This window comes from Bombyx mori, chromosome 9 (assembly GCF_030269925.1).
Source record: "Bombyx mori chromosome 9, ASM3026992v2".
Taxonomy (NCBI): Eukaryota; Metazoa; Arthropoda; class Insecta; order Lepidoptera; family Bombycidae; genus Bombyx; species Bombyx mori.
In genome coordinates, this window is record NC_085115.1 from 6,395,619 (window position 1) to 6,422,283 (window position 26,665).

General features: G+C 32.6%; 3 protein-coding genes across 3 annotated transcripts in view; 1 reads left to right on the forward strand and 2 right to left on the reverse strand.

Moving 5' to 3' along the window:
* Positions 1-1,317, forward strand: part of LOC101744734 (putative carbonic anhydrase 3) — a 32,195-nt gene extending 30,878 nt beyond the window's left edge. The window contains exon 7 of the mRNA XM_038012824.2: positions 355-1,317. Within this exon, the coding sequence (XP_037868752.1) occupies positions 355-657 (303 nt within the window). The 3' untranslated portion in view covers positions 658-1,317. The remainder of the gene's footprint in view (positions 1-354) is intronic.
* Positions 1,313-3,879, reverse strand: LOC693094 (coiled-coil domain containing 12-like protein). The gene is made up of 3 exons (XM_062670078.1): positions 3,575-3,879; positions 2,921-3,041; positions 1,313-2,267 (listed from the first exon to the last, which is right to left on the reverse strand). Exons 1-3 carry the CDS (start codon positions 3,721-3,723, stop codon positions 2,049-2,051), a joined length of 489 nt encoding a protein of 162 aa, XP_062526062.1. The 5' UTR covers positions 3,724-3,879; the 3' UTR covers positions 1,313-2,048.
* Positions 3,880-4,923: 1,044 nt separating this feature from the next.
* On the reverse strand, positions 4,924-26,047 carry LOC101745897 (transcription factor SPT20 homolog). The gene is made up of 2 exons (XM_012689603.4): positions 25,886-26,047; positions 4,924-7,928 (listed from the first exon to the last, which is right to left on the reverse strand). The coding sequence occupies exons 1-2, from the start codon at positions 25,895-25,897 to the stop codon at positions 6,225-6,227; spliced, it is 1,716 nt and encodes a 571-aa protein (XP_012545057.4). The 5' UTR covers positions 25,898-26,047; the 3' UTR covers positions 4,924-6,224.
* Positions 26,048-26,665: the final 618 nt, after the last annotated feature.

The following is a 26,665-nucleotide window of genomic DNA, read 5'->3' on the forward strand; positions in this document are numbered from 1 at the left end:
ATAATTTGCGTCATTACTGGTGGTAGGACCTCTTGTAACTATACTGAGACCTTAGAACTTATATCTCAAGGTGGGTGGCGCATTTAAGCTGTAGATGTCTATGATACCTCTTATTGACATTTCGACCTCACGTCTCTAGCTAAATAGTGCCATTCAAATGATGTGCATCGGCATTATTCACTCAATCATTCTTCTGACCATATTTGACGAAGTCTCAAATATTTTGGTGTGATGCTATATGTATATTTTTCATCGGCAATAAACACTTTTTGGATTCTGATACTAAGATGCATATAAAGAATTCTGATCAGAAACTACTGAGATACCAAAATACATATAAATTAATATTTTCAGATAGAAACGTTTCGTGAACTCAAGTCTGCACACGGAAAGATCACTCATAATTTCCGACCAATACAGCCAATCGGTGACAGAATTGTATTTTATAACATTGACAACAGCTACTTTAGTTACAACACTATAGATGAAGATGAAGAGGAACATAAAGACACGCATCCAAAACGAAAGAAGCATCGCAATAATGCACAAAATATATTAAGCAATTATACTTTAATTTTATGCAATGTCTTGCTTTTAGTATATGGTATTCACTTAAGTCCATTAATTTCAGAGGTCTCTTTCACGACTGATTTCTAAAATTAAAATGCAAAGGTGATTTTGCATAATATTTCGTTTTGACACTCGGATTTGTTAGCAGAGACCCAATAGAACTATGTAGTATTAGGGAAAATTATAAAGACTGTTTGTGTATTTTATGTGATAGTACATTCGCCTAAAATTTAAATCGACATTTTAAATCACCTTGTAACGCAATGTTAGTGGAGTTTGTGTGATTTGGCTGTTGTTCACAATGTTCACGTGTTTGTGTAGTTGAAAGATAAGGTTTTGTTGAAGATGTGAATAATAATAAAAAATGCATAATTATAAATTTGGAGATAGTTCTGTATACTTAAAATATTGTTTTATTTAAATTATGAAGTTTATTTTTATTTAATGCCATTACGTTTACGTATACAGGGTTTATGGGAACAACTCAAATCACCGTAGGCCTATTTAAATGTCTAGAACTACTAATGATTTAATTAGAATTAGTTTTATGGCAACTAATTTATTATTATTAACATATAGTAAAAACTGTTAGAAAATTGTTCCGTAAAGTATAAATCTGACTATTACATGTACATACCTATTTAAAAAGTGGTAGGAATAATTTATTATATAAATTAATAGACTAACGAGAGATATCGTTTACATAATTACTAGTATACTGTGATATTAAAATACTTTGAGATTAAATTAACTGTTTTATTAAAATAGATTTAGATATACATACATACATATCACTTGGTGTTTTGTGAAGACAAGAATGGTGGAATAATCCATCATGAGTGGCTCATGGATCCTGTTGAAGTACTGATCATGAATCTGTATTTACAATTAACAAATTAAATTGAATTAATATTGGATCCATATCCATGTTCATTTTTGTTCTCGTTTTTAGCTAAGACAAAGAGACTAATGGCACATGTATAAGTGAGCGTTTACCTAGACCCTTAACAACACAATGTGAAAGCCAGTGCTCTCCTTGAGAAATAAAGATAACTCTTTCATAATCAAAGTACAATAACTAAAATACAAAAAAAAAAGATTTAAAATTTATCTAATTGCATTAGGAGCTCAGAGCTCACTGTAACATGAATTTTGCCATCCACCTTGAGATTGGAGGTCAAAATCAGAATTGTAAGGCTGTTCCACCCTTCAAACCTATTGTTAAGATTATGGGACCCTAAACATATGGATCTTAATTATGCTTCATGAACAATACTTATACAAATTTAATAGGTTTTGAGTTTTTTTTATTACACAACTGACTTTCCACCTACAGGTTTCGCACAATAGCACAGTCATACCCTCGGTATTAATTCACTGGGCATCTTATCTTTTAGGTCACAACTACATTTAATATTTAAATCCACTTTTGCATGCTTTAAGTTTCTTATATAAAATTATTGCGGGACACATAAAATTTAGTCATCATCTGTAATGGTAGGTCGGTTAGCAGTCATTGTAATCATAGCACTTAAATTATCTTCATTTCCATGTTTCAGTCTATCCCAAATCAATTCAGCTATGGCTCTCTGTGTCTTCCGTTCTAATTTCTCTAGCTTCTTGGCCACATCTCGTTTGAGATCCCAGTCTGGTTTTCTTGGTGCTAAACTTGTTATGTCGAGATCCTGGAGCACCACCTAAAGTTTTTTCATATTATTAAATAACAAATACAACTTGTTTTTTTTTTTGTATTGCTTAGATGTGTGGACGAGCTCACCGCCTACCTGGTGCTAAGCGGTTACTGGAGTCCATAGACATCAACGTAAATGCGCCACCCACCTTGAGACATAAGTTCTAAGGACTCAGGTATAGCTGTTATATGTTTCAGATAATTATAAATTTAATAATTTAAATAGATCACAACAAATTGAAATTAACATTTTGAACATTCATCCATGGTTAATCTACGCATAAAATTTGTATGAAAGTATTTTTCATTAAGAGTGTCCATTTCCAAGTACTTATTTAATTATTTTTTTGATTATTTTGAATTTAATTTAGATGACTTAGTTACGGTGACTACAAGATGAAGTCAAGATGGAAAAGCAGTGGCAGCTGTATCATTAAACTAACTTCCTAACTGTATTGTGTAGAAATTTTCAAGAATCATTGAGTTGTCAGTAAAACTGTAACAATTGTTTTAATTATTTTATTACTCCCACATCCAAGGAAAACGTTATTATACAAATATTCTTGGAACTTCCATGAACATCATTTTATTTTTGAAATATTGTTACAATTTTGGGAGCAGTGGTTGTTTACATTATGTAAATATAGCTAATTGTAGTACCTTTTCTTTACCAGCCTCCAACAAATCTTTTACTTCTTCTTCTATCACTGTTGGTTCTGCATCACTAAGTTTGGATTCTTGTAACGCTCCATCTTGAGGCTTGTAACTTCTAAATTTTGGTCTACAATAATGATAGTTGGTTTTAAAAATAAATATCACAAACAAACATTACACAAAAAAAGAATAATAAGGAAAATAAATAGCTACAAAAATTATAGTCTGATTATTGTTTTATTTACCAGCAGCCATTAAATCATGCAAATTATTTAGTGGTATTATTCTTATGCCCACTTTTTATGATTGAAAGATTACTGGTGGCCCGAAGGCCCTTCCAGTTTCACCAGGACAGGTGGCGAACAAAGGCTCAGCCAGGAGGGGTAGGATTTGCTAACAACTGTCTGAGCGCCTTCGAAGGAAACCTAACAACTCAAGAGCAATTGCTTCGCAAATGAATCTACTACCGGATCGGAATCATTCTGGTTCAGTGATTCAAGAAATTTCCCAGTATTTTACGAACGTCTTGGCTAGTTATTAAATCATCAAATACATTAATGCCATAACAAGCTATGAGCGTTCATTTTTTTTTAAATTTAATAATCCTTCACTAGTAAAGTTTTGTTTTTGAATTTACAGATTAAATTGTTTATAACTTACTTGGGCAGTGTCATTGTTTCATTTGTAGTATTATGTGATGTATTATCACTGTTTGTTCGTTTTCTTTTTAGATTCTTCAGTCTTTCTTTTCTTTTGAGAGCTTGCTCTTCTAAGCTACCGACAGATTCTGCACTGTCCATTATTACCATACTCCGCGGTGTTAGTACCTACTTAATTTATACACCCGAAAATAAGACTTTAGATTATTTATGATTTACACAGCAAAATTATAATTCAAATATGTATGCAGCAATCTGAAAATAGTGAAAATGCTTAATTTTTCAAATGTCAATTGTGTTGTCACTGTCAGTCAAAGCAATCAAAGTGATGCACTTTTTCAAAAGGATTTTATGACCTGGTAACTAAGACTTTTAGGTCAAGTCTTATTTTAATTTTAATGAAATCTTTTCTAAATGAAAAATGATATTATGAAATGAAATGAAGTTAATATGAAACATGACATGAAATTAAATCAAATTAAATGAGAGGGAATCATATGGGATGAAATAGAATCTCATTAAAATGGTGGTCATTTACTAAGATTTTTTGAAGGATCTCGAGAAGTTACCTTTTTATTTATTTATTTTTATTGCTTAGATGGATGAACGAGCTCACAGCCCACCTGGTGTTAACTGGTTACTGGAGCCCATAGACATCTATAACGTAAATGCACCATCCACCTCGAGATATAAGTTTTAAGGTCTCAGTACAGCTACAACGGCTAGCCCACCCTTCGGACCGAAACGCATTACTGCTTCACGGCGGAAATAGGCGGGGTGGTGGTACCTACCCGTGCGGACTCACAAGAGGTCCTACCACCAGTGATTACGCAAATTATAATTTTGCGGGTTTGATTTTTATTACACGGTGTTATTCCTTCACTGTGGAAGTCAATCGTGAACATTTGTTGAGTACGTATTTCATTAGAAAAATTGGTACCCGCCTGCGGGATTTGAACACCGGTGCATCGCTACATACGAATGCACCGGACGTCTTATCGACAACTTCAAAACGTTCAGCGGCTTTGTTTCATTTTCCCACATTTTTGCACTATCGCAGATACTAAGCAGTTAATAAACCGCCGTTATTACACATTTAAACCTGAAGAAACACCTAAGCCTTTTCCAATTACAGCACAAGAGCATAATGCGACTCAGTGACGCACAATGCCGAATTATGCTGAAGCTAAGTTGAGCATTATGCCGCATAATGCGCCCTTGTGCTCTAATTAGAAAACGGCCATTAATAACGACGTAGTAAATTACGTTATAACATAAGAGAATTTGTGTTAAAGATATGAGCAACTACCTATTAGAATCCACTATAAAATCGTTAAAATAATACAAATATTCGTTTACATATTCATTTTAATTTATTCTTAATACATACATATTTTCAATAACACGATGTGACAATTTTTAATAGTAAGTACAGTACAATAGGTATATTTACATAATTTCTTACATTTCTATGAATCTAAACAAAGGTATGAATGAATTAAAAAAATGGCTTGTAAATGTATGAAATATGTAGCATAAAATCAAAAATTAAGTATTCAGATCTACATCGAAAGTTAATTGGTTGGGTTCCCAGTTACGATTTTTTTCTAATGACATTAGTATAAGCTTTTCCAACTCCAACATCTTAAAAATAAATTATGAAATCAATACAATCAATACAGTCAACAGTGTCAAATAAATGTGCTATTTGAATTGTATTGTAAAATTTGTTTCCGTACATATTACACTGATCGTAATAAATGAACCTCACGAAACAATTTTACAGCATTTTTAGCCGTATAACATAATTGTAAATTATTTACGAGTGCATTAACTTTTAAATCTAACACAATAATCCAAGTTTTCGATTATTCTGGCCCGATGTAAGACCGCAAGAAAATTCAAATTCAAAGACTGTGAGTTTAGAAAATTCCGGTTTTTGTTTTGTGGTTAAACTAAATTAATTAGATTAACACTTAAGTATTAAATCTCTTGAAAGGGTTCCCAGTGCCATTTTTATAAACGGGGCTACCTTCCAAGTTATATTTATTGAGTTTATGCAAATTCTATAAATGTTTCTGGACGCAAGATCATAAAAAAGGAACATCTTAATAAATAAAAACTTGAAAACAAGCACATTTTTAAAAGACAGGAAAGTAAATCAAATCTTATTTTGTTACAAATTTAATACCTATATCGAAATGCTTGCTATTTTTTTACATACGTAGTACTTTCGACGGAATTTGAGCAAACTTCCCTCCATAAATAAAGCACTTATCATTTAATCATTTTCACACTAACATTAGATTCGTCTTATATGATAAATTTAAATGTGATAAACTTAATTAATCTACCTACTTATGGCAGTTCGTAATTTAAAATTAAATAAATATTATCAACCTAAATATGTTTTTAATACGATTATTGCGATCAAAATAATAGAGAATCCGATCGGTAAATACGATCGAACTTATTATTTTTTCTCTAGGTTTTTATATTTTTGTAATTATGTAATCGGATCTCTGCTTTTCTTTGGTTGCATTATTTATTAACTGTGGGCTTAAACATATTTTGCAGGATATTGGGAACGGTATTTTTCAAGAAGATTATAAAATATCTAATTTTCTCTCCAAAGCAATAAATCTTTTAGTTTAGATAAATGTGTTTACTTGTCTTCTACTGTCAAAAGGTAAACGGTTTGAAACATTATTCAATGGTATGCCATGGTTTAGAGACAGAACTTTAGATACAATATTCAAATCTTCGTTATGTCGTCCATTCAGTCCAGTTTGGAATAATAATTGCTTGAGCTCAAAATCTGGTGTAAATTGATTGGTTCTCGATTGCTGCGGGAAAAATCTGTTCGTGTGAACAGGATTAAAAGTGTTGAAGCGATTGTAGTTTTGATTGTTGATTCCTAAGTTGCCAACACCTACCTCTTGGCGGAAAACACGAGTGTTTTGTTTAGGAACTTGTTGATTTGTGGAAATTTGGTTCAAGTTTAAACCTTGGTGAAAACTTTGCGTAGGGCTTGGTTGTAAAAACGTACCAATGCCTTGGGGTAGATGATTCTCTTGAAGTGGAAACTGGTGATTACGTAATTGTAAGAGAAAATCAACTGCTTCTCGATTTGGAAGCTGTTGCTGATTAGACACGGTTGTAGTTTGCTCCACAGGTACACTAGGCTGGACAGTTAGGAATGAATTTTGTGGACGTAAAGCGTTTTGATTAAACGATTGAGTTTGTTGAGAATTTTTCTGTACTGAAAAATTATTCACAGGATTATTCGACAGAATGTTTCGGTTTCTAGATTGGTCAAATACATTATTCTGCACTTGCTTGTTTTGTAGAAGAAATTGTTGTTTTCTCAATAGTTCTTCTTGTTGACTTTGCTGTAGCTGCAGGAGACGCAATTGCTCCTCAAGAATCCTTTGTTTTTCTTCCAACTCCTTTTGTAAAACGAACTGATGTGCAATAAATTCATTTTGAGTATTTATGTTTCTGTTAGGTAAATTGGTTGGCAATGGGATAGTTTGTCTCAGTGGCTGAGGTGTGAATACGTTAGGCACGATATTAGTCGGTGAAGGCCTTAATAGTTGTTGGCCATGAGTCTGTTGATAAAGTGGTATAACCTTTTTGGGAAGTCCATTAGCGTCTTGATGAACAGTGAAAGCCGCAACTAATGGCGCTTGATAGACCTGAACGTCCCTTTTGTCCACGTCTTCTATATTTTCACCATCTTCATTGTGCGTTGGTTTTGGAGTTGTAGTCGTAGTCGTGGTCGTGGTCGTTGTGGTCGTTGTTGAAAGTTTTTGCTTGAATGATGCCTTTTCGTCATTTTTGATATTTTGTAATGTTGAAGTCGGTATACTCCTTACTTGTTGTTGATTAATTCCAGAGATTTTTGTTCGATAATAATCATTTATCGGAGATAATGTAGAACGAGTAAGTGTTGCTTGATTTTCAACATTCCCAGCTGTTGTACTTAATATAGAAATGTTATTTTCCAAGACAGTTGGATTAAAGCTTGTGCTGTTTTCAAAAGCTGCCTGCCCATTTACGACAAACGAATGTATTTGGATACCTTCTTTAGCTGTCTGAGTTTCGGTGAAGTCTTCGTTTAGTTGAATTCCAGTGTTCGTGCTTAAAGGTCCATCGCTAGCGTCCGAGGCTGTTGTAATATCCCCACTTTCTTCAAGTTCACTAAGCGCTCTTAATAAAGCTTTCCTAATGTAAGGATCTAATCTAGCCGAAGGTTTCACCTCTATGTTATCCAATTTGTTAATATCATCTGTTGATGTATCTTGCGCAGTAGTCAATGACAGCAACATGACTACGAAATATAACGCCGTCGTCTGAAAATAAACAAAGAAGAGATTATTCCCTGAAAATCATAAGTTTTTTTATATTTTTTATTGCTTAGATGGGTGGATGAGCTCACGGTCCACCTGGTGTTAAGTGGTTACCGAAACGCATAGACATCTACAACGTAAATTTCAACACCCATCTTGAGACATGAGTTCTAAGATCTTAGTTTTTAAAAGCACATCGAGTACCCCATTCTTCAAACCTTAAACGCATTACTGCTTCACTGGCAGAAATAGGCAGAGTGGTGGTACATGTCCGTGCGGACTCACAAGACATCTTACCACCAGTAATTACGCAGATTATGATTTTGCGGGTTTGATTTTAATTAGACGACATTATTCCTTCACCATGGAAGTTAATCGTGAACAAGTGTTAGGTACGTATTACATTAGAAAAAATGGTACCTGCTTGCGGAATTCGAACACCGATGCATCGCTTGATACGAATGCACCGAGCGTCTTATCCTTTAGGCCACAACGACTTCATGACGACAATATTTATTCTTATACTTGTCCCACTATAGTAAGGGAGATCTGATACTTTAAATTTCTGTTATTAAGTGTCTGTGTAAGTAGGCCGGATGGAAGGCATGCTTTTAAGCCACTGAAAGCAATTTGAAAAGGAGGTTCCGGGTGGTTGTATTTCTAATTATGAATTTTGTATTTCACGATGATGCCTTTGTGAAAGTTGTTCACGACATAAGCACATTAATAAAAAAACGGAACCTTAAAATCCTAGACGTAGTATGACCTACGAATATACACGGAGACACACTACTGGTCTTGCTTACAAAAGCTTCATAAATGATCAATAATTTTAAACATTATTAAATTGGAAACGAATTAAAACAAAAAATTTGTCCGGCTCATTTGTATAGTGGTAAACAACTGTGACTTCTGCATCACTGTGTTCTAATTTGAATCTAAGTTCCTTTATAAGCAATCTGTGATAAATTTTTATGCATACTTGCTTGTTCTTGTTTTGTGAGTGTGTTTCAGCACACAAAATATATTCCTAGCTTGTGATGTAATCTACTAAAAGTGAATTCACCCATTACATTTTTTTTTTGTAAATTGCTCTACTTCCAGACATTTTACGAAAAATAAAATTCCTTTTTTAAGAGTAATGATAGCTTTTTACATACGGATTTTTGTGTTTCATGAAATTGGTCAAGTCTTTAGTTTTTTTCAAATATTGGTGCAACAGCAAATATAGACGGGAAAAATTATAAAATCGACAATTTAAAGAGAAAAGTACATTTTAATATGAAAATTGCAATTGTCAATGTCGATTTTCTCAATTTGTTGTCATATTATCATATTATCAGTAAATTTTCAAATAAAATGATTTTACTTTCGCCGAATCAAGTGAAAATCTTACAGCAAAGGCACTCAACTTTATCGTTATAAATCTTCGCAATGTCCGTGAATCGAAGCGTAGTGAAAGTATGACCTTCTAGCTTATGGTTAAGAACTTGAACAATATTGTATCTGAGACAGTAATCATTACCTTACCATTTTTGTTTTTATAAGAACGTTATTTAAATATATTTTTGACCATATTGACAAAATTCTATATTTTGCCTATGAATAACTACTGCAATATAATATTTTCTTCGGCATTCGCGAGTCGCAGACATAATTAAAACTACTGTTACGGTTTAATTTCATCGTCGTCATCGTTCGTGACCACGAAAATTGTAAAGTATTTGTAACATTGGAAACAATTTAATGAAAATAAAAACGCGATTAAAAACATCAAAATTCGTTTTAATTAGAATCAATGTAATGTTTTAGTCTGTGGCCCCTCGTAACAAAAATATGTTTGATTATCCAAACGCTTTCACCATAATTTACGGGGTCGGCTTCTTACAGAATTCTTAGAGTCAATAACGCACCTACACGGCTCGTATAGGTATTATATAATTTTATGCATGTAGTTCTCACGAATAGCTAATTTATAAATCCTTTTAAAAGCAAAAACGTTATCGAAGCGTTTCGAAATGATCCATTGAGAATTTTAAAAAAACTTGAGTTTCACAATATATCTAACGTAGTTTCTCACTTACTGTAAATAGATAAACAGGCGTTATTTTTACGCACAAATATCTCATATTAATAATTTTCTAAGCAAATTAAATTACTGCTCTAATAGTTCACGTGTATCTATTAACAGTTTACTTTCAACAAGTTACCAATCTTGAAAAATTACGCAAGAATCATAAAAATACACATTTGAATACTAATGGTTCCAAATGATAGTACATAATACTGCCGAAATGTTCATTTTATAATAGGTTTTTGTTATTAATTAATATGTGATATTAATTAATCTGAAGATCTGAGCTGAAGATAGGCAAAAGGCAGACTGGAGTTTGTGTGACATTTTATTTGTTTTTCCTCATCGTAAGCTGATGGAGCTTAAGGCTCATCTGATCGTAAGTGGTTGCTACCGTTCATGAACATTAGCAATGTCAGGGACAAAGCCAAGTCTCTGCCTACTGTTCAAGAATTGTCTCCAATCAGTACTATAGCCTATTACTGGATTAAAATTTGACAGTTTTAAAATAATAAGCTTATTATTTTAAATAAAAAATTAAAACTATTAGAGCATATTGTATATAATTAAACAAATATATTCCGTCTTATCAGCGGTCTGGCTCAGCATTATGCATATTTTTGTTAGTACACGTAGAAACCAAGAAGCTCTCTGAATCATACGATATTTATGAGAATAGCTTACATAATCACATACGTACTACATGCCCATAAATTATTGTACAGCTTCAAATTCTGATAGATATGAAGGCCGAAAATCTGATCCGAGTGAACAGCCTTAAAAAAGATGATTCGAATATAAGCTAGCCGCTTCGTTTCCAGTGTAGAAATAATTGAATTTTGTGCATTTCACAGTTCGGATAATAATCACGGACTTGTGAAAGTGTATTGCTCATTAGCATAAAAACACGCCGAGGAGTTAATTTCAATAAGATGCACTTGCGTGCTGTATAATGTGATAATGATAACATTTCAAGTACAACTGTTTTAATTTTTTAATTTTTTTTTATTGCTTAGATGTGTGAACGAGCTCACAGCCCACCTGGTGTTGAGTGGTTACTGGAACCCATAGACATCTACAACGTAAATGCGTCACACACCTTGAGACATAAGTTCTAAGGTCTCAGTATAGTTACAACGGCTGCCCCGCCCTTCAGACCGAAACGCATTACTGCTTCACGGCAGAAATAGACGGGGCGGTGGTACCTACCCGTGCGGACTCACAAGAGGTCCTACCACCAGTAAAATAAAATAAAATAATTATGATTATAGATGTCTAATGAATCTTCGCCTGTACATGAAAGGTTGCATTGTTATTAAGTTGAGAAGAACAGTAGAGTTCTGTTGCCCCGGGCGATAATGTCTTTTCTATAATTCAATTTTTATGATTCTTCTGAACTTTCTACTTTTTAATTGTTGAATGACAATACAGCGTGTCATAAACTTGCCTGCTAAGTGTAAGGTGATAATAACATTGGTTATAGCTTCCACAAAACGCAGGTCATCGACATCCAAAACGGAAACATAACAATCTTACGAAATACACAACCGGTATGGTCTTATGCATTGTTTCTGTGTGAATTGAAACAGTCGTGTTTTTTTTAGGAATTGTTTAATAATAGGGGCTAAGAGAAGAAATACCCCGAAAAACTACCCAATACGATTTTTTCCAAAACTTACTGCTTCCAGTATTTTCTTCGTTTTTCACGAGTCACAGATATAACTAAATATACTTTTACGGATTAATCACACGTTTTTTATGATCATTCTATTATTTTTGACGTAACGAATATTTTACGGTTTACGTGGTCACGGGTGACTGATTCTGATGATTAATCAAAATCTCGTTATCAAGCGACTGTCATATTAGCAGAGCTAACTCATAATCTTCAGTATGTTAGTTGAAACCATCAAGAAATTCTTGCATACACGACAACGACGTCGACGATAATTTACGCACAATGGTAGTATAATTATATAACCGTCATTGTCAACAAAGCCGGAATTTCGCTTTCTATGGTTAGAGAAGATTACTTTTGTTACATCAAAAGGATTTTGTGTTAGCTATCGATCGATTATTGACAAAGGTATTCATTCGCATTGAAAGCATGATTTATTTAATAGCTCAATGGACGTAAGGTCGATTTTGCTGTGTAAAGAAAATTATTTCGTAAATCGTTACGTGTATATTTAAAATTTTAAGGCTTAATTACTTGGCGTTTATTAGTTATGTCACTGAAATATTTTAATAAATTTATGAATAGTCAATTGTTCAAATCTACAGCACAATGAACAATTTTAGTTAAGAAAACAAATACTAAATATAGTTTTTCGTAATTTATAAGTCTCGTGAACTTTGTCATTGCGCAAATATGATGCGATACAATTATGATTCTATTACAATTATTTACATCCATCATGCTTACATGATATGTAGATTGTAGGTGTCAACATTGTGCAATAATAATATAATAACGTGGTCAAAGCTCAAAGTGCCTGCGATAATTGTCGTGAGATCAATGGCCGCCTCAGGCCGCGTCTTCGCTGGCTCTGATCTTCGAAATAAGAATAATTACTCTTTATTACCGTAACGGTCCGCATTCCATATGCATATTGCGCAAGAAAACCGTCAGTGAACATCAATATTTGTCTTCTCGTTCTTTTAATAGTTCCTGACAATTATAATTTAGTTGTAAATTTGAGAGTAATTTAATCAACATCTTGTTGTTTCCATTTTTATGTTACAGAGGTGGAGGACTAGCTCGCATTGCATTTAATTTTTTACCGGAGCTTTAGATATCATAGATCGCGCTACTCAACCATTAGAATAATATTGTCGATATCTCATTTGTATTGTATTTCACTGCGGGTGTATACGTTTCAAGTCGATGCAACACTACTCCGCTATATAAATAAACAGATAGACTGATGATTAGACTGATGATTTTTGCAAATCTCTTTATTTATACGATGTTATTCTCCCGTTGTGTAAGTCGTATTGCCGATTTTAACAAATAAAGTAGAAAAAGCTGGATTACATATTATTTGTAGATATTAAAGGAAACAGTGCAAAGCAGGCTAATGAAAACATACCTCCGCCCGAAAAAAAAGACTTATGAAAACTTAAGACGTTGTCGTTTTACTATATAACTCACTTAAATATTTTCGTGATGGGTCACAAAACGTTTAGTAATGGTTGATGTTTAAGACGAACACTTTCCACTTATAAGGCACGTGCATGACATTTTGCAAAAGTGGATAATCACCCTCATTACCTTTTACAAAGTAAATTCGCAATTACATTTACGACAACTATTAAGCGAGCAAGGTACATGTATCATCTACGTTTAGTGTGTAACATCGTGATTTCTGTCAAATTGATTTCAATTTACATTATGTTTTTATGCTAATTGAAACTACTGGAAAGCAACACACAATAACTTCCTTTGGAAAAACTCGCTAATCCGTATTTGTAAAAATCAGGCGCTTTGAGGATCACCAACGAATCCAGCTTACTCACGGCTTAGAAATCTTTAACATTTTTTTTTATCCCTGTTAATAATTGCAGCTCGAATTGTTTTCAAATGCAAATTTAAATTCAAAATCATTTATTTCAACTTGGATGTCATCAAAAACACACTTGTTGAATGTCAAAATGTAAAAGAAAATGTTAACTCTACCACCGGTTCCAAAAAAGCCACAGTCCTGAGAAGAACCGGCGAAACAAACTCAGCGGCCTTTTTTTTTTTGTATTTTCTCAACTATTTTCTTTTTTTTTTTAAACAAGAAAACATATTTACAGTATACAAAAAAACAAGTCAAAACAATACAATTCAAATAAATAATAATAATAATGAAAAATGAAAAGGCCAGGAGCGAACGCCTCATTCCCACGTAGTGCCATCTAGTAAAAAATCCTTAACTTTATAATATGCCTTGTTGCACAAACGTTCCTTGACAGTTTTCTTAAATCTATGAACAGGTAGTTGTTGAGTTTGTTGAATTCTACAGATTAGAAGTACATACATTATTAAAATTGTTAAATGTCCAATCTCATTCGGTAGTAAAATACAACTTCGTGGCCATACAAACTGTAAATTATTTTAAGAGTCTGAAATTAGAAGATGAAAGTAATAAACTCAATTTTAAACCGTAAAAATAATCGTACGGTTATTGACGACTCATGAAAATCTAATTAAATAATTACATTTATTAAATTGCCATATATAAATTCGTTAAAAAGGATATGTGAGTTGTAATTTCGAAGCTCCTATTTGAAATGAAGGTAAGATCAATTCGCTAAGTGAAAAGTAAATTTTAATTTACAAAGATATTTGATGAACTCCTGAATCGCGTTGAAGACATTCTTCAGATAAGTTTTCACATTTAAAAGTTCCGAACAACAGCATTCGCACCCTCAGAATACCCTCTCCGATGAAGATCTTCCTTTGGTGGTTCGGCAAAGTGATGAGTTGGTCGCGATATGAACACGTAATTGCTGTTGTCTATGTTTAATCATAAATTATATATAGCTTGGCGGATCTCCTTCTCAGAAAATAATTCATTACTAAATAATATTTTTATAATACATTAATCGTCAAAAGCGTCTCTATGTCCGGTCTAATAACTGTGATTACGTACAGATACAGATTAACGAGACCCTTCTGTTTAATTTAACATATTCTATATCTATACTTCCTTATAAATGATTTAGTAACAAAATGATTAAACATATTTTAAATCTTTAATCCTCTCTCTACATTTGAAAAATTTGAGTTGAAGTCTGTTTTAAGGCCACATGATCTATATTACACTTTTGTTCCTAGTTTAGATTCCTAAGCTACTTTTCCTCACAACTATCAACATTCCTTAAACAGCGCTTTACATTTTAAACATTATCCAACATTTTTTCCATACTAGTCTCCTTCACTAGTAGGTATGTAAATAGAAATAGACATGTTCGTTGCACAATATCCGTAACATGGTCAAATAAGTGTAGAGAAATGCTCATGTTAATATGGTATTGAAGATTGAACCTTATTTAGCGGTGAGTTTGGTTTATGCAGTAACGGGATTTTATTATTGGCTTATAGAGGGAACTTTAATGTCTTGTTTAAATCAAATACCCGTTTATATACTTGTACGTGTGTTTTCTTAACGAAATGTAAGTTGTACGAATAGCCTCTGTCTTGTCAGTAGGTAATTGTTAAATTAAATTTACTACTTAAATAAAATTCGCTACATTACCCACTGACTCAAAGTTACAATTGTTTAAAGGAACTAGAGGTCCCGCAGTAGTCGAAATTCGACTATAATTAATTGGAATTGTAAGTTTGTACACTATTATGATTGTATTTTATACTTCTATAATCACAAATTTCGCCAAGACTACACTATAAAAAATATTAACAAAGACAAACAATATTTAATTTATTCTCAATTTGACAACAGACGTTAAGAACAAAAGTTTGACAATAAATAGTATGCATGCGTGTGTGCATCAAATACATGGTATGTAGTGTGTGTAATGTTTTCTTTATTGATTTAATGTATCTTTTATGGTTTATTTTAAAAAAATATTAGCATTGTGCACTTCTTCTCTATATTCTCTATAAGTGTGGAAAATTTCATACTCCTCCGTCCGCGCAATTTTCGTAAAAAGGGATACAAAGTTTTTGCTTCACGTATTAATATATAGATAAAAACAACGCACGGTTCGAATGATTTATTTTTATGTTTGAAAATTAATTTAATATAAATTTTCAAGATTTTTTGTAGCTGAACTTGCAGTTGATGTGCAAGAAAGTTCGAGACTCGCTTGACGTGATCACTGCGTGACTTGTACCTCGACGATGCATGTCAGCGGTGCACTTGAACACTGAACTTTCCTTTTGTTCGTGGAATCCTTGTTACATACATTCATTTGATGTTTGCCGCAGATTTCGTTTTGTGTATTCCCTCAAACCCAAACAGTAAGTATAAGTGACTTGTATACTTGAAGCAGGTACGATAAATTAATTGATGACTCTTCATACCCATAGAGAAACAATTACTAATCGAAACTTACCGGAGCTGCAGAGTAATGTTAGGGGAAGAAATAATTCAATGATTATAGGCGAATTAATATCTCATAGCAATTTTGATATAATTGATAGGTTCAATTGATAATGCGAGTGAAGTTATTCTAACAAATAGCCATGACTAGGTATGTTCATATTGTAAATATATTTTGGCGAATGTATAACATTATGAGCAAAACACTGAGTGCCTTGCCCAGGAAAATCAAGATCGAATTTTAATTAAAGGTTCAATTTAGATATTAACTATTGAAGTCAATCTCAAATTCAATGCTACTTTTTATAGGCTTTTTATGGTTCTTCCCGCGCTCGTTAACTGTATCCTAAGTACCTGTGAAAACTGTTAATTTACTTAAATGTTCGAGGCCTAATGGGCAAGATATCCGGCTTATTCGTATCGAGTTTTGCGACTGATACTACTGCAATTATCTTTTTTTTTATACATGTAAAAAAGCACTTAACATTTTTTTTTATTACCCATGTAGGCAGACGAGCATACGGCCCACCTGATGGTGAGTAGTTACCGTTGCCCATGGACTTCAGCAATGCCAGGGGCAGAGCCAAGCCGCTGCCTACCGCTTAATACTCTCCACAAGCCTCGTTTGAAGAAGGACATGTCATAGCGCTCGGGAAACACCGTGGAGGGGAGCTTATTCCATAGCCGGATGGTACGTGGCAAAAAAGGCCTCTGGAAACGCACTGTGGATGACCGCAGTGGCTCCAGGTAGTATGGATGAACTCTACTCCGGTGGCGGGCGGTGCGATGGTAAAAACGAGATGCCGGTATCATCTCGAACAATTCCGCAGAGCACTCTCCATGGAACATATTTTCACGACAAATGAAATAATGTCGTGTAATAAAAATCCAAAAGCAGCAAATCTTACAGCTGATAGGGTATTTAGGTAACCCTCAGTCCGGTATTGGCACGCTCACTAATACATTCAATCCTGCATATTTCTGTCAGAAATCAGTAACTCGTAGTTTGAAGTTTGGAAAAATAATTTTACAATACAATTGAGAGTTCATATTACACACCAATACTAATACTAAGCACACAATAATACACCGGTTTAAGTGCCCATCCATAGTTAATTTCATTATAAATTACTTTACAAGAAATATTTAGGCATAATTGAACATTTTTGTCCACGAACATTTGGATCTACGTAAATGTAACTTAAAAAAAATGAATAATTCATTAAAACACCTACTTTCTTTCGACCTGTTAAATAACTAAACGAAATGACTTCTAGAAAAGTTTCATCTTAAATTACGTAAATATTTCGAATTTATTTTATAGCCATCGATTAGCATTAAGAGTTAATTCAGACTTATGATTGATTTGAGGATTCTAAAAATATTTCTGATCGTATGAAGAAGAATGTTTATTATATAACATTATTTTGTAAATCTATACATGAATATGCAGAATTAAAATCCTAGAAATACCACCTATAACTGTACATTAAAAAAAATAGAAAAAGAAACTATAGGGATAAATGGAATAAGGAATACATGAAAAGTAAGAAGATGCTTTTCTAGTTTTTTTGGTTTGCCAGATAGATACAATTTAACATCTAATGCTAGTTCATAATTTTATTTGAAAAAAGTGAAATGGCAATGAGAATAACAATAACAATACATAACACTAAGATAGCATTTCAAAAATACCCCACTGAATCAAGATATTCGTTAAGAACTAGCACACGGTTTTAAACGAAATCCAGAAAAAAATGGAACATCAATTCATCTATCTTATTTCAAAAATTCTTAACAACGTTTGAAGCATGCTTACGTATTTACTTAAAAAACCGTTTCACCGTAATTCTTTTGAAATATTTTAATCCTCCTAAACCAAAAGCAATGTATTACATACACTAAGCTGTAATATAGGATTTTCTTACACCACTCTTCTTACTTTTCTCTCATTCCATTAAATTTGCATTTAAATTCAAATCATGCAGTTAGCGATGAGTCTATATCATGGTTAGCAACTTATTGCAGTGCGAATTGTTTCCCGCTTAAATGATTGTCTAAAAATTAGTTTATACGCAAGGAATATTGCTAATTGTTAGGAAAGACCGATTGGTCTTTCCTAACATTAGTCGCTACTTCCATGGTTGTTTTTATTTATTGAGAACATAAACAGAGAAATGCTCAAGAAACAATAATTTTTAAATATAGCTGAGAGCGCTGAGATTTATAAGGCATACATATTGAGTAATAAAAAGTAGATCCCAACTAGAGCATTGTGGTTCCTCAATAAACTACCACTAGTAAGCTCTCGTGACAATATTAACGCTAATATTAAAGTATTTCTAAGTATTACCTATAACGCATGCTTACGTCATTGCGGCGCGAAGTATTTACGTAAATTACCTTCTTGTGTTCTTCGTTTAAAGGAAATTTGTGTCAGAATTTAAAAGACAATTGAATTCGCTTAGGCAATAGTTTCATGCACGATTCATGTATTCAGAATTTTAGCGATACAACACTGTTCGCTTTATACATTTGCGTGGAAACTATGCAACAGTTTCAGATATCCCATAACAGCGACAGAGGGCTTTATAAAAAAAAGTAAGCCTTTTTTTCTACTCTAAGTTTTGGTTTACTTTTATTTTACATTTATCGAAAAGATAATTTTATTTAGATTATTTTATACTTTATTTTTAGATTACTTTTATTTACATCAATCCGAAAGAATCAAAAGAATCATAAATACCTAAGTGTCACAAGTGCTACAGATAGTCTCTCATTAGATCAACTCGGAAACTGAGTGAGCACGTAATATCATAATGAGCTCAACAATGTAGCCTTTCGCAAGACATTGCAGCTAATCTCAAATTCACTTCCTATTTTAATATGTATTTCATATATATACATTTATATCTATTTAATAATGTAGGGTTAAGAAAAAAATGTTTTGGTAGAATGGATATAAATTCTAATTAAAACTACTAACGCAATCCATTGAATTTTGCAAAGAGCAATTGTTCGTCTTATGTTTAGTGGAAATTTAATTTCAATTAGATTGTGATTCAAATACATCCTTTTTTTTTGTTTTATTGCTTAGATGAGTGGACAAGCTCACAGCCCACCTGGTGTTAAGTGGTTACTGGAGCCCATAGACATCTATAACGTAAATGCGCCACCCACCTTGAGATAAGTTCTAAGGTGTCAGTATAGTTACAACGGCTGCCCCACCCTTCAAACCGAAACGCTTTTTTTTTGTTATTGCCCTTGTAGGCAGACGAGCATATGGCCCACCTGATGGTGAGTGGTTACCGTCGCCCATGGACTTCAGCAATGCCAGGGGCAGAGCCAAGCCGCTGCCTACCGTTAAGCTTTACTGCTTCATGGCAGAAATAGGTTGGGTGGTGGTACCTACACGTGCGGAATCACAAGAGGTCCTACCACCAGTAACCTTATTATTATTTTATATTAATTATTATAATAATAATAAAGCTTATTATAATAATAAAGAAGTCTTACTTGCAACATTTCATTAAGAAGAGACATAGATATGAATGAGCATTGTTTGTATACTAATAAAATTTACAACGTTATTAAATCCGTAGTGTACACGATATGTAATATTTTGAGAAAACCTTAAGCATCCATTGTATTACGTTTCAGTCTAATTAATCTCGATTAAGAGATAATATTCAACGGTACATTGAATTTTGTAAACAATGTGCTTCATGTGCCCGTTACCGTTGTTCACGCATTTCCTTGTTTAGCTGCTTTATAGATGGTGTATGTTTTATTACGTTCAAATTAGAACAAACAACACATAATTAGACTGTGTTATCACTAATAAGTAATTTACATAATTAGTTTACGAAATATGGTAATTATATGCGTCAAATTGTGAGAGACATCGGCAACTTTATGAAATATTCAGTCTCTTAAGATGAATTAAACAGAATGTCGTGTTAGGCAAAAACCTACAAAACCAAACAATAATATAATGATCTATTTTGAAACAATTTTGCAACTGACGAACTACAGGGTTTAGTTCATTTAAAACATGCAATTATTTCAACAGTACCAACAAATTTCTGTAAGTTAATTAAATCTAGCTGAATAACCTAGTTTATCTTTTTTATTCTTATTTTTATTTATTTCATTGGTTGCTATTGTGGCGGAAATAACACATTGAGTAGAATAACTATAATAGAGAGAATAACTATCTATTGAGTTTTTTCTATTCCAAAACCATCGTGCAAGATTATTTTAAATATTGTAAATCTACTGCTTCTGATTTTTAACAAACGGCCGCCCCATACTTTGCCCACTGGCTTTAGGCAGTGAGCAGAGTTCATAAAGGGGAATTTAAGCCGTTTTTATAAGTCATAAAGTCTAATTTATTTTGCAGCATCCCTTTTTTAAAAGTATAATTAATAGATGATTACTTTGTATCAATAATGGGCAGGACGATGATACTCACCAGGGACAGGGACACACAGTTCTTTTTTCCTTTTTTTCTTTCGGAAACGCGTCCCACTGAGAAGATCCGGCGAGAAACTCAGTGGGCTGTGTCTGAGGGGTTTACGCAGTGCGCTCTTACTGGAGTATAGTACAAGAACGTTGCTACTTCATTAAATCATTAAATTACCCACAAGATGAAATAGGAAATGCTACACAGTCATTATGAAGTACTTTTCGAAAATTGTGGTTGTTGTGTATTCAAGTTACATTTTGTTGAAAATAAATCAATATATTTATTTAAAATTGAATTTGCAAATTTTTTAATAGTTTCACAAATTACCGTGGATGTCATGGATAAAGAATTATTGGCTGCTCAAAAAGTATATTATAATAGTTATAACAATTTCTTGAAACTGTTAACCTTATTTGTTCCCACGTATGTATTTCATTCCAAACGACTAGTTAAAATTGTTATTATTATATTAAATATTATTATGATAAATATAAATTAATCAATCTTAAGCAATCAGTCAAATGTAATCAAATTATTTTTGTTGTTAATGCACTGTCGATTGCACCTATAATTGAGGTGACATCTTCCATGAACTTTTGTCAGTTTGTCACTGTTTTGTATTGATGATCACTTTGTTGGTGCAACTTAATTAATAAATAAATAAATTACCTACCCATTTCTAAATATCATTACAAGCCATATTTTCTTTGAGGAACAAAAATGTACCACAATCTGATAGCTGAGTACACCATAAAAGGCGGAACGCAAGCCAGATTATCGGAAAATCTTTTACTTCCTAAAGATTATCAAACAAAGTCGTTGTTCATAAATTACATGTATTGTACACATGTTCGGTAGGCGTCGAAACATCATTGTATGTACTTACGTCCATAGTATGAACGTTTGTAAGATACAGTGATAAAAATAATGTTTACACCGCTCTTCCCGATTTCTATTGTGATAATGTACCACACAAAACATAGTGTTTCGATAAGTTTTCATTTTTCATTTTTCTAGCTTTTATTAAACAAGCAGATCCTGATATAATTCAAATATTTATTCTAACCTCATTCATTCAGCGTCCCGAGGTAGGTTACTAGTTCTAACGACTCTACAGTCGAATTCTTTCTTTTTCTAAAGCTCAAATTACCACTGCGTGGCACCAGTTTTCATTCAGTAGAGGACATAAAGGAGAATTCATGGCGAGAACTGAACTCAATTTCCGAAAAAGCGTTAAGAAAATGTTTAGATTATCGGGTTATTCATTAATGTATAATTTCTAAAGAAGCATACTTTGAAGGTGGAAAGGTGTGATGTGTATTATTGATCTTTTCCCGATACTATCATCATATATATACCATATATAAAGTGTATATATATATATAATGATTCACGGGGATCAGGGTTGATAGATAGATCTATTTATTTTTCAGCCCACAGACGTCCACTACTGGATATAGGTCTCTCCCAAGCTTAGCCACAACGATCGGTCATGCGTTGCTTTCTGAGCTGCGCTGCTGAGAAGGTAACAGATTTTTGATTTTCCAATTTTAATGTTCTTTGAATGTTTTAAACGTTTTAAAATGATACTTATAATAGAGCTCCCTCTGAATTTATTTTTAAAGTTTTAAAAGTTTTTAATTATATAATAATTAAAATAAAATATCGTGATCAAATAATTGATGACAAGATGCTTTCTGTTTCCACATAAAGGTCACGTAACTTGATCCCAAAATGAGATGATCCAATACTAAGAATCTTGTGCCTCCAGGGTATACAAAATATCATTTATCAAACAATACTATTTGATTGCTTTTGTAGTCGTATTAAATATTTTAGATTGTTGTCATTCATCACTCAAAACCCAACACATGTAATTAAAGACACAGATCGGCAGAAATGTGGGAAATACATTTCATTTTTAGTGAGTTTTAATATGATCTAATTATGTAAATTTTTTTCACAATTTAGTATGCATATTATGCAGGTCAATCGGTCTCGTTTTGAAATAATTATGTTAAGATGTTTTCTAGTATTTGGAATATATTATTAAGTACATAATAATGTTTATTTGACCACCGCATCAGATCTCTAACTGACCTCAGTACTCTTTGGAAATAATTCAAACACGGGTCGAACGGATATTAAGTATTATTATATTAATTGATATTACGTAGCGATGGATAACGGGTTTTCTTTGAATAAATGTATTGTGAGAGAAAACTATATTTTTTTTGTGAATAGAGTAGATTTAATTACAAAGTTTTGTAAAATTACATTTTAGAAATTATGTTTGAATTACAGCGTTATCATGAGTGAAAGATCGTGAGAAAAATATGTTTATAAATTGTAATCTATGGAAGCTTTCACTGTCCCACGGTCAGAAAACTTTGGCACTGACTCAACTGACTGTAAGATTTAATCTATACAACTACGATAAATTTTACTATTAAAAACCTCATTTTACTTAGTAACAAGTAGCAAGCGACACATTATTTAAAACTATGATCTCAAATTGAAAATAATTAATAGATTTTATCCTGATCTAGATTTGTTGCTCTATAGTATAATAATACACTGTAATGAAACACTAAAGTAAGCTACAAATAAAGTGAAGTAAATAAATTATTTCAAACGATAAGTTTTCTATGAGTCGCTATTATAATGAATCGTCTTATAAGATTATAATCTACAGTGCGTAATTAATGGCCTCATTGCATTGTAGCCCAATTGTTGCAATATCGTTACTGGTCTCCCCTGAGCTCGTCAATCACTTACAGCAACTAGGTGATTATATTGTGTACGTTGTCACGTTTTCTTTTCAGTTAATATTAAAAAGGATACATGATCTTATTCGCATTGATTAATTAACCTATGTGCACTCTTTTTACATCATCGATTCGCTAAAACAGCTTACAACACAATGTAACTATACTGAGACCTTAGAACTTATCTCAAGGTGGGTGGCGCATTTACGTTCTAGATGTCTATGGGCTCCAGTAACCACTTAACACCAGGTGGGCTGTGAGCTCGTCCACCCATCTAAGCAATAAATAAATAAATATGTTTTCAAAGCTTTGTTTCAATTAAACATTGATCCGTCAAAAGATCCATTACTCCAAATATAAGATTTTTTTGTAATAAATGAAATTTTGGTATAACGATGTAACGATTATATAATACGTTCGAGTTTATAGGACGCCATAGAAGTTATTCCATTACAATTGAGATTTTAATCTATTTCTTAAAATATTTTCGGTAAAATATTTTCATCAATTTGGCATCCCCAATGATTTTAATAAGGCTATTTCAATATTTACGTTCCTAATTTCTAATTCTTTTTTATAAATTTCCATCTATATCATTTCTTTTACGATACAAACCAGAATGTTGTTTATGACACCGTTGTATAACTTTTTCAATCAAAGTGTATTTGATCTACTGTTTATTGGACGATACCGTGGAAATTGGTTGCATAATCAAAACTAATAGTTTAACTCTCTAGCTTAATGACTGACACCATTTAAGTCAGCAGGCCTTGTTGAGCAAAGGATTTATTTATTTTTGTTATAAGTTTTTAGTCGAAAATTTCGTCTGAGTTTTTTTGTCATCAAGATACGTCCTCGATTTCGGTAAAAATATTTTAAAGTTTCGTTATTGCGTAAGTTCTTCTACAGAAGATATTCTTATCTCTTAGCAAAAGGTTTAATGCACTACACCTTTGTGTACAGTTAAACACAATATAATTCACAAACATAATTTCTGGCTACGCAAGAATAGGTTTCTTTTTTTTAGCTCAGTTGTATTAAAAGTATTATTTTAAGTGATTTTAGACTAGTAGATTGTAGTAATTAAGTCAACAGAGACTTCCTCATCATTAAATAAAATCATTACCATAAAATAATTAATTAATTATTTTAATATTATTGGAATATCTAAAGTCAAAATATCGGGTAGATATGACCCACCCCCGCGTCCGTGTAATCATTTTTCACCCCCATGACGCCGGGTTAAAGGAACAATGCACTACACCGTTGTGTACACTTAAATACAATCTAATTTCGGGCTACGCAAGAACAGGTTTCTTTTTTTTGTTTCAATTGTATTAAAAGATTTATTTTAAGTGATTTTAGACTAGTAGGCTGTTTTAATTATGCCAGCATAGCTAGCAGACTCCATCATTAAATCTTAATTTGGTTTGTTGTTTCGGTTGAAAGATCTGAAAAGTCTAGCCTAAATAAATTCATCAAAAGATGCGGTAGATTGATTTGTATATCTTAAGTATCAGTGGTAGGGCATTTCGGTAGTTAATCTGGGTGAATAAGGTATATTTTTCACGAAACAATAAAGCTGTTTGGTCTGAACGGCGGTTGTACAACAGTATTTGAAATTTCAATGTGATGATGAGTTGAAACTCGTCGGTTAAGTATAAGGTGAACTCATTTTAGCAAGTAAAAAGTGGGCCTAGTCTTGAATCTACAACTGCTTAAATGAGGGCTCAATACGAAGATAACTACGATACGAACGTCTGACTAAACAACATAAAAACAAACAAAATAATATGACGAGTCATTGTATAAATGCACAAAGTCTTAGACTATGAAACTGGATGTTACGTGAAGTGATTCAATTTCTCCGATACCGGAGAGCGCAGTCGGCACACGTGTTCGGCAACATATGAAGAATCCTTAATAGTCGTCATTCTCTTCCGAGGCTTCATAATAAACGAGAATCGCTCCATCACGCATTCATTACATCATTCGGGGAAAGTGAATTTAAATTTTAAAACATTTAAGATAATAGATTATTATCAATTATAGTATCCCATCTCCAATATAGTATTGACGGGAATTAATTGTGTAGTTTGCTTGACTAATTTTTACGAACTCTATTTTTGATTCTAATCAATAATAGTAATTAACATTTTTTTACAAAATTCAATAAAATTAAAATGACTTGTTAAGTCCTAGGAAGCGTTCGATAACATTTGCGAGTTTATTAAGAACACTATAATATTATGGAATAATACTATATTGTAATAATAATTAAAAATGAAAGGTTATATTCTCGTTCGAGTATTAAATACGTTTTGTATATATTTCAGAAAACAATATTTAAAATATTATTGTTGTTATACATATATACCTCTACAATACGCAAATTTCCAGAAGGTACTAATTAATTATTAAAGACGATAAATTTTTTATTTTATTTTAAAGATTTTAACGTATGCATAAATTTTGGGAGATACAAAAATCACGAAAAAGTTATTAACGGTAAAACAAATTAAACACAGTACCTGCATACTAATGAGTAATTTTACATATCTAAATAAAGTTTTTGTCATAACGTTTAATATACTCACTGGGCACATCATGACAGCAGTGTCCAATGCACACTCTGAGCACAGTTCCTTTACAAGAAAATCGTCAACGAGTTGGCCGCGAGAGCGCGTGTACCCAGCGTGCGGATTCTACGTGGACTGCGCGTGTGGACTGTGGAGACATCAGAGACACGAAGCCAAAACAACTGATTGTGTAAAACACTACATCCGATTCTGAGGACGCTGTTGTCACAACACTCATACCGAGTATTAATGAAATGTGGAATTTACATGATCGTTAACAGTTCTTGATTCGAATTCACAGACTGTAATCTAGTTTATTGTATCACTGAGATCTAATAACCTCTTCACACCAGACAACAGATTCAGTTTCGCCAAAAAAAATATGCATTACCCGGATTTTATTCAGGTTTGCGTTTTATATCCCTTAACCTGTCTTTAGTGAAGTCTATGTGATTTTTAATGCATTGTTTATATGATGCTCGTACTTGAAGTATTTATTATCTTTATTATATATTACATTATATATTTGAAGTATCGTAGCATTCAGTAATACATATATAATTACGTCCTGAAGATATCTAAATTTTCTTAAAACCTTCTAAACTTAAAAAAAGTTTACATACCTATAAACCCTACTTGAGACAACTACAGATATAATCTGTGGACTAATAGAAAATACCGGATGAATGTTGACCGTTTTAAAGCAGCTGTTTAATTAACACGTAATAAAAATTATTTGAAGGAAATATTAGTTGCATAGTCGGTATCCGCACAGTGCTTCCTGATCACCTCCGTCTA

Excerpts from the sequence above, each read along its gene's own strand:
- LOC693094 (XM_062670078.1), bottom strand. The coding sequence starts at position 3,723 with ATGGTAATAATGGACAGTGCAGAATCTGTCGGTAGCTTAGAAGAGCAA. Across the intron at positions 3,042-3,574 it reads GAAACAATGACACTGCCCAA|ACCAAAATTTAGAAGTTACA; the intron begins GTAAGTTATAAA and ends TCATTATTGTAG. Across the intron at positions 2,268-2,920 it reads TGGAGGCTGGTAAAGAAAAG|GTGGTGCTCCAGGATCTCGA; the intron begins GTACTACAATTA and ends AAAAAACTTTAG.